Raw genomic sequence first — 15763 nt, 5'->3', positions numbered from 1 at the left:
CTTCCCAACAGAGCCACACCGGCTCTGAACGTGGTAACAAACCGTGGTCTGTACTATTGCCTGCATTGTTGGGCTGTTCTTGCAGAGCTTGGGTGGTGAGGTTCTATATTAGGGTCACAGAGTCAAAGAGTCCAGCAGCACTGAAACAGGCCTTTCGGCCCTTCTAGTCAATGCTGACATGTTTTTGTTTTTACTGCCTAGTTCCAGCTACCTGCACCGTAGCCTCCATACACCTCCAATGATGTCATCACCCAAATTTCTCTTTAGTGTCTAAATTGAACCCACATCCACCACTTCCACTGGCAGCTCATTCCACACTCTCAGATCCCTCTGAGTGAAGAATTCCCCTTCAGATTCCCCTCAAATATTTCACCTTTCACCCTGAACTTATGCCCAGTATGGGGATGAGAGGGAAGACTGGGCTGATTGGGGACAAGGAAACAGAGGGGAGTGTTTATACTTACTGTCTTTCAAAAAAAAGTAATTTTGATCTTACTTGCTGCAAACTTGCTCTGCAACCATACCCTGTACATTCTCAACCAAATTACTAATTACAGATGACAAGTAACACGAAGAGCAGTGTGAGCTGCCTTAATGACTATCATCCAGTGGCTCTCTATTGTCCCAGTCGCCTGGCAGATACTTTGTATATACCTTTCTCCCAGGCCATTGAAACCTGAGTGCCAGAGTCCGAGCAGTACCCACCCCACGGGGCTGTATGGGAATGTTGCCTGGTATTAGGGAGTGTATTTCCAGGTGTCATCATGTGGTGGTGACGTCTGTCCACAGGAAATGGATAAGGGACTTCCCCTGCACTGCAACGGCCTTTCCTAGTTTGGATACAATTTAGTATCTAGGCGCTATATTCTACAAGTGCCTTCCAGTCATGTTTGGAAAAAATGATACTGACTTTACTCAGGTTTGAATTGGCTCTGGTCCTGTTTTAATTTTATATTCTCCAAGTTACATACTCCCTGCCAAGTTCCACATCACCCTTTCTTCAAAATATATTACAGTTCGTCTCGAAATCTCGAACTCCCACCTAAACAGCACCTTCCCCAGAAAGGCCACTGGCAATGCCCACTTGACTGCACCTCGCAGAGGATTCTTTCTCTTCAGACAGCTCTGCTTCAGTCCTGAGGTTTGCAGTGTGGTATGAAATCACCCCTGGCTAGCTTCAAGGAGATGACCAACTGAGGGGCATTTCAGAAATAATAAGTGCTGACACGAATAAAAACAAATGCTTATCTTATTTGTGGGATTATTTTCTCTCTCTTGTTGCAAACAGATTGTGTATTCTGATAAAATAAACATGACTTTTAATTTATCTTTTTTTCTGTCAGAACCTTATTTATTGATGCACTTTTGTCATCATACAGTCTGTCCCTTTCTGATACATTTCATTCATCAATTCTTAAGTTGCTGTGCTGGTTGGTGGCTTTGAATTTTGTCTTTATAACCGTACAAAATTCTGAAGCCCCACCTGCACCCGGCAACTTCAAGTTTAAAGCCCTGTCTGTAACTCTACGTCAGATCAGCTCTCCGACTTCACTCAGGTGATCTTGTGCTACACACACTTGACCTGGCAATATAGAAATCGTGATCTGTGGAGCCATGGACTTTAGTTTGTACCTGTCAGCAGAGGCCTTTTCTTCGTTTAAACTCTGGAGTTGGTTTTAATATCGATTGCAAAATCTGCATCTTCCCTCTCAGGTACTTTCCCAACTTTGAGACAACCTTTACTTTAACAGCAGGCAGACTCTTGGACACAACTGTAACATTCTTTTACTCCCCCTGCCAGGGTGTCTCCTATACAACAGGGCCACGGTGAGATTGCTCTCATTCAGGAAGATAGTAATACTTTCAAACGTTCAGGGTTGTCTTGTTTACAGTTTAATCTTTCAGTGATCAAATCTGGACTGTTATCAGAGAATATGACTGCCAATTGGGTAAGATTTCCAGATCACTCCCCCCCCCCCCCCGACCTTCAATGCATCACTCTATACCTCCGAGTCCAATTCAGCAATTCGGAGCTGTGGTTCATGATTACTCAGGATCGGACTGGTCTCCATGCAATTAAATACAAATTACCTTTCCTGATGTCCTTATTAAACCTTGTATATTTTATTTGAATGAAATTGGTTTACCTAATAAAATTAACTTTTTTGTTTAAACCATACAAACTTAATGAACACAAAAATAAGACGACCCTACTGTCTGTTGGAGAGTTATTTCTGTGCCCAGACTCCTGCAGTTGCTCGCCTCCATGTGCACCTCACTTAATGAATACACTTTGTATACTTGACACGCTAATGCAGCTTCTTGGCTCCCCAGCCCCAGTACTGTCAGATTCCTGCCACTGTCACACAACCAAACTGGAAAAATTAGGAGTAGATAGATGTGAATACCTCCATAAAGAGGATCAAATTCCTGCTCATGTACTTAACAGTGGAGCAGAATTGTTGCATGAATTGCTACCCCAAGGTTGGTAGAGGAAGAGTAAAGGAGAAGTTTCAATTTTTGATCAACTTCCGCTGTGCTTGCTGAAGTCTATACTTTATAACGATGTTTTAAGCCAGATTGTGAATAGTTTTTGATACGTTATGTACCAGTTGCAGGACCAGCATTACCTCCAGGATTTCGGTCGAGCAAAAGCTCAGAGAGTTCAGATGACGATGAAGTCCACTATGCCAGTGAAGGGAGGAAAAGCTCAGCCCAAGAGCTGAGGAAATCTGACAGAGTAGTAATGGAGGAGCGTAATGGCACGTCAAGATCCAGGTAAGCAGGGAACGGTTGGCTCTAGACTTGATCACGTGAGGAGAGTGATCGTGTGTACTTCCTCATAACTGCCTCTATTGAATGTGTGGGCAGTAGTGATTGTGTGCTGCCTGTGGAAATCCGGTATTTCATGGTGGAGTTGATTTGCTCAGAGTGGTGATCCAATGTGTGATGTGCGTTGTCTGTTGAAGCAACGATCCAGTGTGCAGTGTGGACCGTGTGCTGATCCAGTGCACGGAGTAATCTGTGTGCTGAATGAGTATACGGTGTAGACAGTGTGTTATCCAGAACGCAACAAGGACTGCGGGGATCTGGCGTACAGTGTGGACTATTGGTGATCCAGTGCAAGGCGCAGTGTGTGTGGTGATCCCATCTGTGGCATACGGTGCATGGTGATCCAGTGTTTGGTGTAGGGTGTGTGGTAATCCAGTGTTCAGTGTGGGACTGCATGCGGTGATCCAGTGTTCAGTGCGAGCTGCGTGTGGTGATCCAGTGTTTGGTGTGGAGTGTGTGTGGGGTGATGCAGTGTTCGGCGCGGACTGCGTGTGGTGAGCCTGTGTTTGGCGTGAGCTGTGTGTGGTGACCCGGTGTTCTGCGCAGACTGCGTGTGGTGATCCAGTGTTTGGTGCGAGCTGTGTGTGGTGATCCAACGTTTGGCGTGGAGTGTGTGTGTGGTGATCCAGTGTTCAGTGCGGGACTGTGTGTGGTGATCCAGTGTTTGGTGTGAGCTGTGTGTGGTGATCCAGTGTTCTGTGCAGACTGCGTGTGGTGACCAAGTGTTCGGTGCGGACTGTGTGTGGTGATCCAGTGTTCGGTGTGTGCGTGTGGTGATCCAGTGTTTGGTGCGGACTGCGTGTGGTGATCCAGTGTTCTGCTCAGACTGTGTGTGGTGATCCAGTGTTCTGTGCAGACTGCGTGTGGTGACCAAGTATTCGGTGCGGACTGCATGTGGTGATCCAGTGTTCGGTGCGGGCTGCGTGTAGTGATCCAGTGTTCGGTGCGGACTGCGTGTGGTGATCCAGTGTTCTGCTCAGCCTGTGTGTGGTGATCCAGTGTTCTGTGCAGACTGTGTGTGGTGACCAAGTGTTCGGTGCAGACTGCACATGGTGATCCAGTGTTCTGTGCCGTCTGTGTGTGGTGATGCAGTGTTCTGTGCAGTCTGTGTGTGGTGATCCAGTGTTCTGTGCAGTCTGTGTGTGGTGATCCAGTGTTCTGCTCGGGCTGTGTGTGGTGATGCAGTGTTCTGTGCAGTCTGTGTGTGGTGATGCAGTGTTCTGTGCAGACTGTGTGTGGTGATCCAGTGTGTGTGTGGTGATCCAGTGTTCTGTGCAGTCTGTGTGTGGTGATGCAGTGTTCTGTGCAGACTGTGTGTGGTGATGCAGTGTTCTGTGCAGACTGTGTGTGGTGATCCAGTGTTCTGCTCGGGCTGTGTGTGGTGATTCAGTGTTCTGTGCAGACTGTGTGTGGTGATGCAGTGTTCTGCGCAGTCTGTGTGTGGTGATGCAGTGTTCTGTGCAGACTGTGTGTGGTGATTCAGTGTTCTGTGCGGACTGTGTGTGGTGATCCAGTGTTCGGTGCGGACTGCGTGTGGTGATCCAGTGTTCCGTGTGGGCTGCACGTGGTGATCCAGTGATCGGGGTGGACTGCATGTGGTGATCCAGTGTTCTGCGCAGACTGTGTGGTGATCCAGTGTTCTGCTCGGGCTGTGTGTGGTGATGCAGTGTTCTGTGCAGACTGTGTGTGGTGATCCAGTGTTCTGCTCGTGCTGTGTGTGGTGATCCAGTGTTCTGTGCAGTCTGTGTGTGGTGATCCAGTGTTCTGTGCAGTCTGTGTGTGGCGATGCAGTGTTCTGTGCAGTCTGTGTGTGGTGATCCAGTGTTCTGCTCGGGCTGTGTGTGGTTATTCAGTGTTCTGTGCAGACTGTGTGTGGTGATCCAGTGTTCGGTGCGGACTGCGTGTGGTGATCCAGTGTTCCGTGTGGGCTGCACGTGGTGATCCAGTGATCGGGGTGGACTGCATGTGGTGATCCAGTGTTCTGCGCAGACTGTGTGGTGATCCAGTGTTCTGCTCGGGCTGTGTGTGGTGATGCAGTGTTCTGTGCAGACTGTGTGTGGTGATCCAGTGTTCTGCTCGTGCTGTGTGTGGTGATCCAGTGTTCTGTGCAGTCTGTGTGTGGTGATCCAGTGTTCTGTGCAGTCTGTGTGTGGCGATGCAGTGTTCTGTGCAGTCTGTGTGTGGTGATCCAGTGTTCTGCTCGGGCTGTGTGTGGTTATTCAGTGTTCTGTGCAGACTGTGTGTGGTGATCCAGTGTTCGGTGCGGACTGCGTATGGTGATCCAGTGTTCCGTGTGGACTGCGTGTGGTGATCCAGTGTTCCGTGTGGGCTGCACGTGGTGATCCAGTGTTCTGCTCAGACTGTGTGTGGTGACCCAGTGTTCTGCGCAGGCTGCGTGTGGTGACCCAGTGTTTGGTGTGCACTGCGTGTGGTGACCAAGTGTTCGGTGCGGACTGTGTGTGGTGATCCAGTGTTCGGTGTGTGTGTGTGCACATGTGGTGATCCAGTGTTCGGTGCAGACTGCGCGTGGTGATCCAGTGTTCTGCTCAGACTGTGTGTGGTGATCCAGTGTTCTGTGCAGTCTGTGTGTGGTGATGCAGTGTTCTGTGCAGACTGTGTGTGGTGATCCAGTGTTCTGTGCAGTCTGTGTGTGGTGATTCAGTGTTCTGTGCAGACTGTGTGTGGTGATCCAGTGTTCTGCTCGGACTGTGTGTGGTGATCCAGTGTTCGGTGTGGACTGCGTGTGGTGATCCAGTGTTCCGTGTGGGCTGCACGTGGTGATCCAGTGATCGAGGTGGACTGCATGTGGTGATCCAGTGTTCTGCGCAGACTGTGGTGATCCAGTGTTCTGTGCAGACTGCGTGTGGTGACCCAGTGTTCTGCGCAGACTGCGTGTGGTGATCCAGTGTTCTGTGCAGACTGTGTGTGGTGACCCAGTGTTTGGTGTGCACTGCGTGTGGTGACCAAGTGTTCGGTGCGGACTGTGCGTGGTGATCCAGTGTTCGGTGTGTGTGTGTGCACATGTGGTGATCCAGTGTTCGGTGCAGACTGCGTGTGGTGATCCAGTGTTCTGCTCAGACTGTGTGAGGTGATCCAGTGTTCTGTGCAGACTGCGTCTGGTGACCAAGTGTTCGGTGCGGACGGCATGTGGTGATCCAGTGTTCGGTTGGGCTGCGTGTGGTGATCCAGTGTTCGGTGCGGGCTGCGTGTGGTGATCCAGTGTTCCGTGTGGGCTGCACGTGGTGATCCAGCGATCGGGGTGGACTGCATGTGGTGATCCACTGTTCTGCGCAGACTGTGTGGTAATCCAATGTTCTGCGCAGACTGCGTGTGGTGACCCAGTGTTCTGTGCAGACTGCGTCTGGTGACCAAGTGTTCGGTGCGGACTGCATGTGGTGATCCAGTGTTCGGTTGGGCTGCGTGTGGTGATCCAGTGTTCTGTGCGGACTGTGTGTGGTGATCCAGTGTTCGGTGCGGACTGTGTGTGGTGATCCAGTGTTCCGTGTGGGCTGCACGTGGTGATCCAGTGTTCTGCGCAGACTGTGTGGTAATCCAGTGTTCCGCGCAGACTGCGTGTGGTGACCCAGTGTTCTGTGCAGACTGCGTCTGGTGACCAAGTGTTCGGTGCGGACTGCGTGTGGTGATCCAGTGTTCGGTGCGGGCTGCGTGTGGTGATCCAGTGTTCTGATCAGACTGTGTGTGGTGATCCAGTGTTCTGTGCAGACTGCGTGTGGTGACCAAGTGTTCTGTTCAGACTGTGTGTGGTGATCCAGTGTTCTGCGCAGACTGCGTGTGTTGACCAAGTGTTCGGTGCAGACTGCACATGGTGATCCAGTGTTCTGTGCAGACTGTGTGTGGTGACCCAGTGTTTGGTGTGCACTGCGTGTGGTGACCAAGTGTTCGGTGTGGACTGTGCGTGGTGATCCAGTGTTCGGTGTGTGTGTGTGCACATGTGGTGATCCAGTGTTCGGTGCAGACTGCGTGTGGTGATCCAGTGTTCTGCTCAGACTGTGTGTGGTGATCTAGTGTTCTGTGCAGACTGCGTCTGGTGACCAAGTGTTCGGTGCGGACGGCATGTGGTGATCCAGTGTTCGGTTGGGCTGCGTGTGGTGATCCAGTGTTCTGTGCAGTCTGTGTGTGGTGATTCAGTGTTCTGTGCAGACTGTGTGTGGTGATCCAGTGTTCTGCTCGGACTGTGTGTGGTGATCCAGTGTTCGGTGTGGACTGCGTGTGGTGATCCAGTGTTCCGTGTGGGCTGCACGTGGTGATCCAGTGATCGAGGTGGACTGCATGTGGTGATCCAGTGTTCTGCGCAGACTGTGGTGATCCAGTGTTCTGTGCAGACTGCGTGTGGTGACCCAGTGTTCTGCGCAGACTGCGTGTGGTGATCCAGTGTTCTGTGCAGACTGTGTGTGGTGACCCAGTGTTTGGTGTGCACTGCGTGTGGTGACCAAGTGTTCGGTGCGGACTGTGCGTGGTGATCCAGTGTTCGGTGTGTGTGTGTGCACATGTGGTGATCCAGTGTTCGGTGCAGACTGCGTGTGGTGATCCAGTGTTCTGCTCAGACTGTGTGTGGTGATCCAGTGTTCTGTGCAGACTGCGTCTGGTGATCCAGTGTTCCGTGTGGGCTGCACGTGGTGATCCAGTGATCGAGGTGGACTGCATGTGGTGATCCAGTGTTCTGCGCAGACTGTGTGGTGATCCAGTGTTCTGTGCAGACTGCGTGTGGTGACCCAGTGTTCTGCGCAGACTGCGTATGGTGATCCAGTGTTCTGTGCAGACTGTGTGGTGATCCAGTGTTCTGCTCGGGCTGTGTGTGGTGATCCAGTGTTCTGTGCAGTCTGTGTGTGGTGATGCAGTGTTCTGTGCAGACTGTGTGTGGTGATCCAGTGTTCTGTGCAGTCTGTGTGTGGTGATGCAGTGTTCTGTGCAGACTGTGTGTGGTGATCCAGTGTTCTGTGCAGTCTGTGTGTGGTGATGCAGTGTTCTGTGCAGACTGTGTGTGGTGATCCAGTGTTCTGTGCAGACTGTGTGTGGTGATCCAGTGTTCTGTGCAGACTGTGTGTGGTGATCCAGTGTTCTGTGCAGACTGTGTGTGGTGACCCAGTGTTCTGCGCAGGCTGCGTGTGGTGACCCAGTGTTTGGTGTGCACTGCGTGTGGTGACCAAGTGTTCGGTGCGGACTGTGTGTGGTGATCCAGTGTTCGGTGTGTGTGTGTGCACATGTGATCCAGTGTTCGGTGCAGACTGCGCGTGGTGATCCAGTGTTCTGCTCAGACTGTGTGTGGTGATCCAGTGTTCTGTGCAGTCTGTGTGTGGTGATGCAGTGTTCTGTGCAGACTGTGTGTGGTGATCCAGTGTTCTGTGCAGTCTGTGTGTGGTGATTCAGTGTTCTGTGCAGACTGTGTGTGGTGATCCAGTGTTCTGCTCGGACTGTGTGTGGTGATCCAGTGTTCGGTGTGGACTGCGTGTGGTGATCCAGTGTTCTGTGTGGGCTGCACGTGGTGATCCAGTGATCGAGGTGGACTGCATGTGGTGATCCAGTGTTCTGCGCAGACTGTGTGGTGATCCAGTGTTCTGTGCAGACTGCGTGTGGTGACCCAGTGTTCTGCGCAGACTGCGTGTGGTGATCCAGTGTTCTGTGCAGACTGTGTGTGGTGACCCAGTGTTTGGTGTGCACTGCGTGTGGTGACCAAGTGTTCGGTGCGGATTGTGCGTGGTGATCCAGTGTTCGGTGTGTGTGTGTGTGCACATGTGGTGATCCAGTGTTCGGTGCAGACTGCGTGTGGTGATCCAGTGTTCTGCTCAGACTGTGTGTGGTGATCCAGTGTTCTGTGCAGACTGCGTCTGGTGACCAAGTGTTCGGTGCGGACGGCATGTGGTGATCCAGTGTTCGGTTGGGCTGCGTGTGGTGATCCAGTGTTCGGTGCGGGCTGCGTGTGGTGATCCAGTGTTCCGTATGGGCTGCACGTGGTGATCCAGCGACCGGGGTGGACTGCATGTGGTGATCCACTGTTCTGCGCAGACTGTGTGGTAATCCAATGTTCTGCGCAGACTGCGTGTGGTGACCCAGTGTTCTGTGCAGACTGCGTCTGGTGACCAAGTGTTCGGTGCGGACTGCATGTGGTGATCCAGTGTTCCGTGTGGGCTGCACGTGGTGATCCAGTGTTCTGCGCAGACTGTGTGGTAATCCAGTGTTCCGCGCAGACTGCGTGTGGTGACCCAGTGTTCTGTGCAGACTGCGTCTGGTGACCAAGTGTTCGGTGCGGACTGCGTGTGGTGATCCAGTGTTCGGTGCGGGCTGCGTGTGGTGATCCAGTGTTCTGCTCAGACTGTGTGTGGTGATCCAGTGTTCTGTGCAGACTGCGTGTGGTGACCAAGTGTTCTGTTCAGACTGTGTGTGGTGATCCAGTGTTCTGCGCAGACTGCGTGTGTTGACCAAGTGTTCGGTGCAGACTGCACATGGTGATCCAGTGTTCTGTGCAGTCTGTGTGTGGTGATGCAGTGTTCTGTGCAGACAGTGTGTGGTGATCCAGTGTTCCGTGCAGTCTGTGTGTGGTGATCCAGTGTTCTGCTCGGGCTGTGTGTGGTGATGCAGTGTTCTGTGCAGTCTGTGTGTGGTGATGCAGTGTTCTGTGCAGACTGTGTGTGGTGATCCAGTGTTCTGCTCGGGCTGTGTGTGGTGATGCAGTGTTCTGTGCAGACTGTGTGTGGTGATCCAGTGTTCTGCTCGGGCTGTGTGTAGTGATCCAGTGTTCTGTGCAGTCTGTGTGTGGTGATCCAGTGTTCTGTGCAGTCTGTGTGTGGTGATGCAGTGTTCTGTGCAGACTGTGTGTGGTGATGCAGTGTTCTGTGCAGTCTGTGTGTGGTGATGCAGTGTTCTGTGCAGACTGTGTGTGGTGATGCAGTGTTCTGCACGGACTGTGTGTGGTGATCCAGTGTTCGGTGCAGTCTGTGTGTGGTGATGCAGTGTTCTGTGCAGACTGTGTGTGGTGATTCAGTGTTCTGCTCGGGCTGTGTGTGGTGATTCAGTGTTCTGCACGGACTGTGTGTGGTGATCCAGTGTTCGGTGCGGACTGCGTGTGGTGATCCAGTGTTCGGTGCAGTCTGTGTGTGGTGATGCAGTGTTCTGTGCAGACTGTGTGTGGTGATTCAGTGTTCTGTGCAGTCTGTGTGTGGTGATCCAGTGTTCTGCACGGACTGCGTGTGGTGATCCAGTGTTCGGTGCAGACTGTGTGTGGTGGTCCAGTGTTCTGTGCAGTCTGTGTGTGGTGATCCAGTGTTCTGTGCAGACTGTGTGTGGTGATCCAGTGTTCTGTGCAGTCTGTGTGTGGTGATGCAGTGTTCTGTGCCGACTGTGTGTGGTGATCCAGTGTTCTGTGCAGACTGTGTGTGGTGATCCAGTGTTCTGTGCAGTCTGTGTGTGGTGATCCAGTGTTCTGTGCAGTCTGTGTGTGGTGATGCAGTGTTCTGTGCAGACTGTGTGTGGTGATCCAGTGTTCTGTGCAGTCTGTGTGTGATGATTCAGTGTTCTGTGCAGACTGTGTGTGGTGATCCAGTGTTCTGCTCGGGCTGTGTGTGGTGATTCAGTGTTCTGTGCAGACTGTGTGTGGTGATCCACTGTTCGGTGCGGACTGTGTGTGCTGATCCAGTGTTCTGTGCAGTCTGTGTGTGGTGATGCAGTGTTCTGTGCAGACTGTGTGTGGTGATCCAGTGTTCTGTGCAGTCTGTGTGTGGTGATTCAGTGTTCTGTGCAGACTGTGTGTGGTGATCCAGTGTTCTGTGCAGTCTGTGTGTGGTGATGCAGTGTTCTGTGCAGACTGTGTGTGGTGATCCAGTGTTCTGCGCAGACGGTGTGTGGTGATCCAGTGTTTTGCACGGACTGCGTGTGGTGATTCAGTGTTCTGCATGGACTGCGTGTGGTGATCCAGTGTTCGGTGCAGACTGTGTGTGGTGATCCAGTGTTCTGTGCAGTCTGTGTGTGGTGATGCAGTGTTCTGTGCAGACTGTGTGTGGTGATCCAGTGTTCTGTGCAGACTGTGTGTGGTGATCCAGTGTTCTGTGCAGACTGTGTGTGGTGATCCAGTGTTCTGTGCAGTCTGTGTGTGGTGATTCAGTGTTCTGTGCAGACTGTGTGTGGTGATCCAGTGTTCTGTGCAGTCTGTGTGTGGTGATCCAGTGTTCGGTGCGGACTGCGTGTGGTGATCCAGTGTTCCGTGTGGGCTGCACGTGGTGATCCAGTGATCGAGGTGGACTGCATGTGGTGATCCAGTGTTCTGCGCAGACTGTGTGGTGATCCAGTGTTCTGTGCAGACTGCGTGTGGTGACCCAGTGTTCTGCGCAGACTGCGTGTGGTGATCCGGTGTTCTGTGCAGACTGTGTGGTGATCCAGTGTTCTGCTCGGGCTGTGTGTGGTGATCCGGTGTTCTGTGCAGTCTGTGTGTGGTGATGCAGTGTTCTCTGCAGACTGTGTGTGGTGATCCAGTGTTCTGTGCAGTCTGTGTGTGGTGATGCAGTGTTCTGTGCAGACTGTGTGTGGTGACCCAGTGTTCTGCGCAGGATGCGTGTGGTGACCCAGTGTTTGGTGTGCACTGCGTGTGGTGACCAAGTGTTCGGTGCGGACTGTGTGTGGTGATCCAGTGTTCGGTGTGTGTGTGTGCACATGTGGTGATCCAGTGTTCGGTGCAAACTGCGTGTGGTGATCCAGTGTTCTGCTCAGACTGTGTGTGGTGATCCAGTGTTCTGTGCAGTCTGTGTGTGGTGATGCAGTGTTCTGTGCAGACTGTGTGTGGTGATCCAGTGTTCTGTGCAGTCTGTGTGTGGTGATCCAGTGTTCTGTGCAGACTGTGTGTGGTGATCCAGTGTTCTGTGCAGTCTGTGTGTGGTGATGCAGTGTTCTGTGCAGACTGTGTGTGGTGATCCAGTGTTCTGCGCAGGCTGCGTGTGGTGACCCAGTGTTTGGTGTGCACTGCGTGTGGTGACCAAGTGTTCGGTGCGGACTGTGTGTGGTGATCCAGTGTTCGGTGTGTGTGTGTGCACATGTGGTGATCCAGTGTTCGGTGCAGACTGCGTGTGGTGATCCAGTGTTCTGCGCAGACTGTGTGTGGTGATCCAGTGTTCTGCGCAGACTGCGTGTGGTGACCCAGTGTTCTGTGCAGACTGCGTCTGGTGACCAAGTGTTCGGTGCGGACTGCATGTGGTGATCCAGTGTTCGGTTGGGCTGCGTGTGGTGATCCAGTGTTCTGTGCGGACTGTGTGTGGTGATCCAGTGTTCGGTGCGGACTGCGTGTGGTGATCCAGTGTTCCGTGTGGGCTGCACGTGGTGATCCAGTGTTCTGCGCAGACTGTGTGGTAATCCAGTGTTCCGCGCAGACTGCGTGTGGTGACCCAGTGTTCTGTGCAGACTGCGTCTGGTGACCAAGTGTTCGGTGCGGACTGCGTGTGGTGATCCAGTGTTCGGTGCGGGCTGCGTGTGGTGATCCAGTGTTCTGCTCAGACTGTGTGTGGTGATCCAGTGTTCTGTGCAGACTGCATGTGGTGACCAAGTGTTCTGTTCAGACTGTGTGTGGTGATCCAGTGTTCTGCGCAGACTGCGTGTGTTGACCAAGTGTTCGGTGCAGACTGCACATGGTGATCCAGTGTTCTGTGCAGTCTGTGTGTGGTGATGCAGTGTTCTGTGCAGACAGTGTGTGGTGATCCAGTGTTCTGTGCAGTCTGTGTGTGGTGATCCAGTGTTCTGCTCGGGCTGTGTGTGGTGATGCAGTGTTCTGTGCAGTCTGTGTGTGGTGATGCAGTGTTCTGTGCAGACTGTGTGTGGTGATCCAGTGTTCTGCTCGGGCTGTGTGTGGTGATGCAGTGTTCTGTGCAGACTGTGTGTGGTGATCCAGTGTTCTGCTCGGGCTGTGTGTAGTGATCCAGTGTTCTGTGCAGTCTGTGTGTGGTGATCCAGTGTTCTGTGCAGTCTGTGTGTGGTGATGCAGTGTTCTGTGCGGACTGTGTGTGGTGATGCAGTGTTCTGTGCAGTCTGTGTGTGGTGATGCAGTGTTCTGTGCAGACTGTGTGTGGTGATCCAGTGTTCTGTGCAGTCTGTGTGTGGTGATGCAGTGTTCTGTGCAGTCTGTGTGTGGTGATGCAGTGTTCTGTGCAGACTGTGTGTGGTGATGCAGTCTTCTGTGCAGACTGTGTGTGTTGATCCAGTGTTCTGCTCGGGCTGTGTGTGGTGATTCAGTGTTCTGCACGGACTGTGTGTGGTGATCCAGTGTTCGGTGCAGTCTGTGTGTGGTGATGCAGTGTTCTGTGCAGACTGTGTGTGGTGATTCAGTGTTCTGCTCGGGCTGTGTGTGGTGATTCAGTGTTCTGCACGGACTGTGTGTGGTGATCCAGTGTTCGGTGCGGACTGCGTGTGGTGATCCAGTGTTCGGTGCAGTCTCTGTGTGGTGATGCAGTGTTCTGTGCAGACTGTGTGTGGTGATTCAGTGTTCTGCTCGGGCTGTGTGTGGTGATCCAGTGTTCTGTGCAGACTGTGTGTGGTGATCCAGTGTTCTGCACGGACTGCGTGTGGTGATTCAGTGTTCTGCATGGACTGCGTGTGGTGATCCAGTGTTCGGTGCAGACTGTGTGTGGTGATCCAGTGTTCTGTGCAGTCTGTGTGTGGTGATCCAGTGTTCTGTGCAGACTGTGTGTGGTGATCCAGTGTTCTGTGCAGACTGTGTGTGGTGATCCAGTGTTCTGTGCAGTCTGTGTGTGGTGATCCAGTGTTCTGTGCAGACTGTGTGTGGTGATCCAGTGTTCTGTGCAGTCTGTGTGTGGTGATCCAGTGTTCTGTGCAGACTGTGTGTGGTGATCCAGTGTTCTGTGCAGACCGTGTGTGGTGATCCAGTGTTCTGTGCAGTCTGTGTGTGGTGATGCAGTGTTCTGTGCAGACTGTGTGTGGTGATCCAGTGTTCTGTGCAGACTGTGTGTGGTGATCCAGTGTTCTGTGCAGTCTGTGTGTGGTGATTCAGTGTTCTGTGCAGACTGTGTGTGGTGATCCAGTGTTCTGTGCAGTCTGTGTCTGGTGATCCAGTGTTCTGTGCAGACTGTGTCTGGTGATCCAGTGTTCTGTGCAGTCTGTGTGTGGTGATGCAGTGTTCTGTGCAGACTGTGTGTGGTGATCCAGTGTTCTGTGCAGTCTGTGTGTGGTGATTCAGTGTTCTGTGCAGACTGTGTGTGGTGATGCAGTGTTCTGTGCAGTCTGTGTGTGGTGATGCAGTGTTCTGTGCAGACTGTGTGTGGTGATGCAGTGTTCTGTGCAGACTGTGTGTGGTGATGCAGTGTTCTGTGCAGACTGTGTGTGGTGATCCAGTGTTCTGTGCAGTCTGTGTGTGGTGATTCAGTGTTCTGTGCAGACTGTGTGTGGTGATCCAGCGTTCTGTGCAATCTGTGTGTGGTGATTCAGCGTTCTGTGCAGACTGTGTGTGGTGATCCAGTGTTCTGTGCAGTTTGTGTGTGGTGATCCAGTGTTCTGTGCAGACTGTGTGTGGTGATCCAGTGTTCTGTGCAGTCTGTGTGTGGTGATGCAGTGTTCTGTGCAGACTGTGTGTGGTGATCCAGTGTTCTGTGCAGTCTGTGTGTGGTGATTCAGTCTTCTGTGCAGACTGTGTGTGTTGATCCAGTGTTCTGTGCAGACTGTGTGTGGTGATCCAGTGTTCTGCTCGGACTGTGTGTGGTGATCCAGTGTTCGGTGTGGACTGCGTGTGGTGATCCAGTGTTCTGTGTGGGCTGCACGTGGTGATCCAGTGATCGAGGTGGACTGCATGTGGTGATCCAGTGTTCTGCGCAGACTGTGTGGTGATCCAGTGTTCTGTGCAGACTGTGTGTGGTGATCCAGTGTTCTGTGCAGTCTGTGTGTGGTGATTCAGTGTTCTGTGCAGACTGTGTGTGGTGATCCAGTGTTCTGTGCAGTCTGTGTCTGGTGATCCAGTGTTCTGTGCAGACTGTGTCTGGTGATCCAGTGTTCTGTGCAGTCTGTGTGTGGTGATGCAGTGTTCTGTGCAGACTGTGTGTGGTGATCCAGTGTTCTGTGCAGTCTGTGTGTGGTGATTCAGTGTTCTGTGCAGACTGTGTGTGGTGATGCAGTGTTCTGTGCAGTCTGTGTGTGGTGATGCAGTGTTCTGTGCAGACTGTGTGTGGTGATGCAGTGTTCTGTGCAGACTGTGTGTGGTGATCCAGTGTTCTGTGCAGTCTGTGTGTGGTGATTCAGTGTTCTGTGCAGACTGTGTGTGGTGATCCAGCGTTCTGTGCAATCTGTGTGTGGTGATTCAGCGTTCTGTGCAGACTGTGTGTGGTGATCCAGTGTTCTGTGCAGTCTGTGTGTGGTGATCCAGTGTTCTGTGCAGACAGTGTGTGGTGATCCAGTGTTCTGTGCAGTCTGTGTGTGGTGATCCAGTGTTCTGCTCGGGCTGTGTGTGGTGATGCAGTGTTCTGTGCAGTCTGTGTGTGGTGATGCAGTGTTCTGTGCAGACTGTGTGTGGTGATCCAGTGTTCTGCTCGGGCTGTGTGTGGTGATGCAGTGTTCTGTGCAGACTGTGTGTGGTGATCCAGTGTTCTGCTCGGGCTGTGTGTAGTGATCCAGTGTTCTGTGCAGTCTGTGTGTGGTGATCCAGTGTTCTGTGCAGTCTGTGTGTGGTGATGCAGTGTTCTGTGCGGACTGTGTGTGGTGATGCAGTGTTCTGTGCAGTCTGTGTGTGGTGATGCAGTGTTCTGTGCAGACTGTGTGTGGTGATCCAGTGTTCTGTGCAGTCTGTGTGTGGTGATGCAGTGTTCTGTGCAGTCTGTGTGTGGTGATGCAGTGTTCTGTGCAGACTGTGTGTGGTGATGCAGTCTTCTGTGCAGACTGTGTGTGTTGATCCAGTGTTCTGCTCGGGCTGTGTGTGGTGATTCAGTGTTCTGCA

At 52.4% G+C, this 15763-nt stretch overlaps 1 protein-coding gene across 1 annotated transcript in view; it reads left to right on the top strand.

Annotated features, from left to right (window-relative positions):
* The window catches only part of gpalpp1 (GPALPP motifs containing 1), a 68323-nt gene that overhangs the window by 10577 nt on the left and 41983 nt on the right, over positions 1 to 15763 (top strand). Inside the window, exon 2 of the mRNA XM_063051159.1 lies at positions 2613 to 2778. Within this exon, the coding sequence (XP_062907229.1) occupies positions 2613 to 2778 (166 nt within the window). The remainder of the gene's footprint in view (positions 1 to 2612; positions 2779 to 15763) is intronic.

The sequence above is a fragment of the Mobula hypostoma genome, chromosome 6 (assembly GCF_963921235.1).
Source record: "Mobula hypostoma chromosome 6, sMobHyp1.1, whole genome shotgun sequence".
Taxonomy (NCBI): domain Eukaryota; kingdom Metazoa; phylum Chordata; class Chondrichthyes; order Myliobatiformes; family Myliobatidae; genus Mobula; species Mobula hypostoma.
This window is presented reverse-complemented; position numbering and strand designations above follow the sequence as displayed.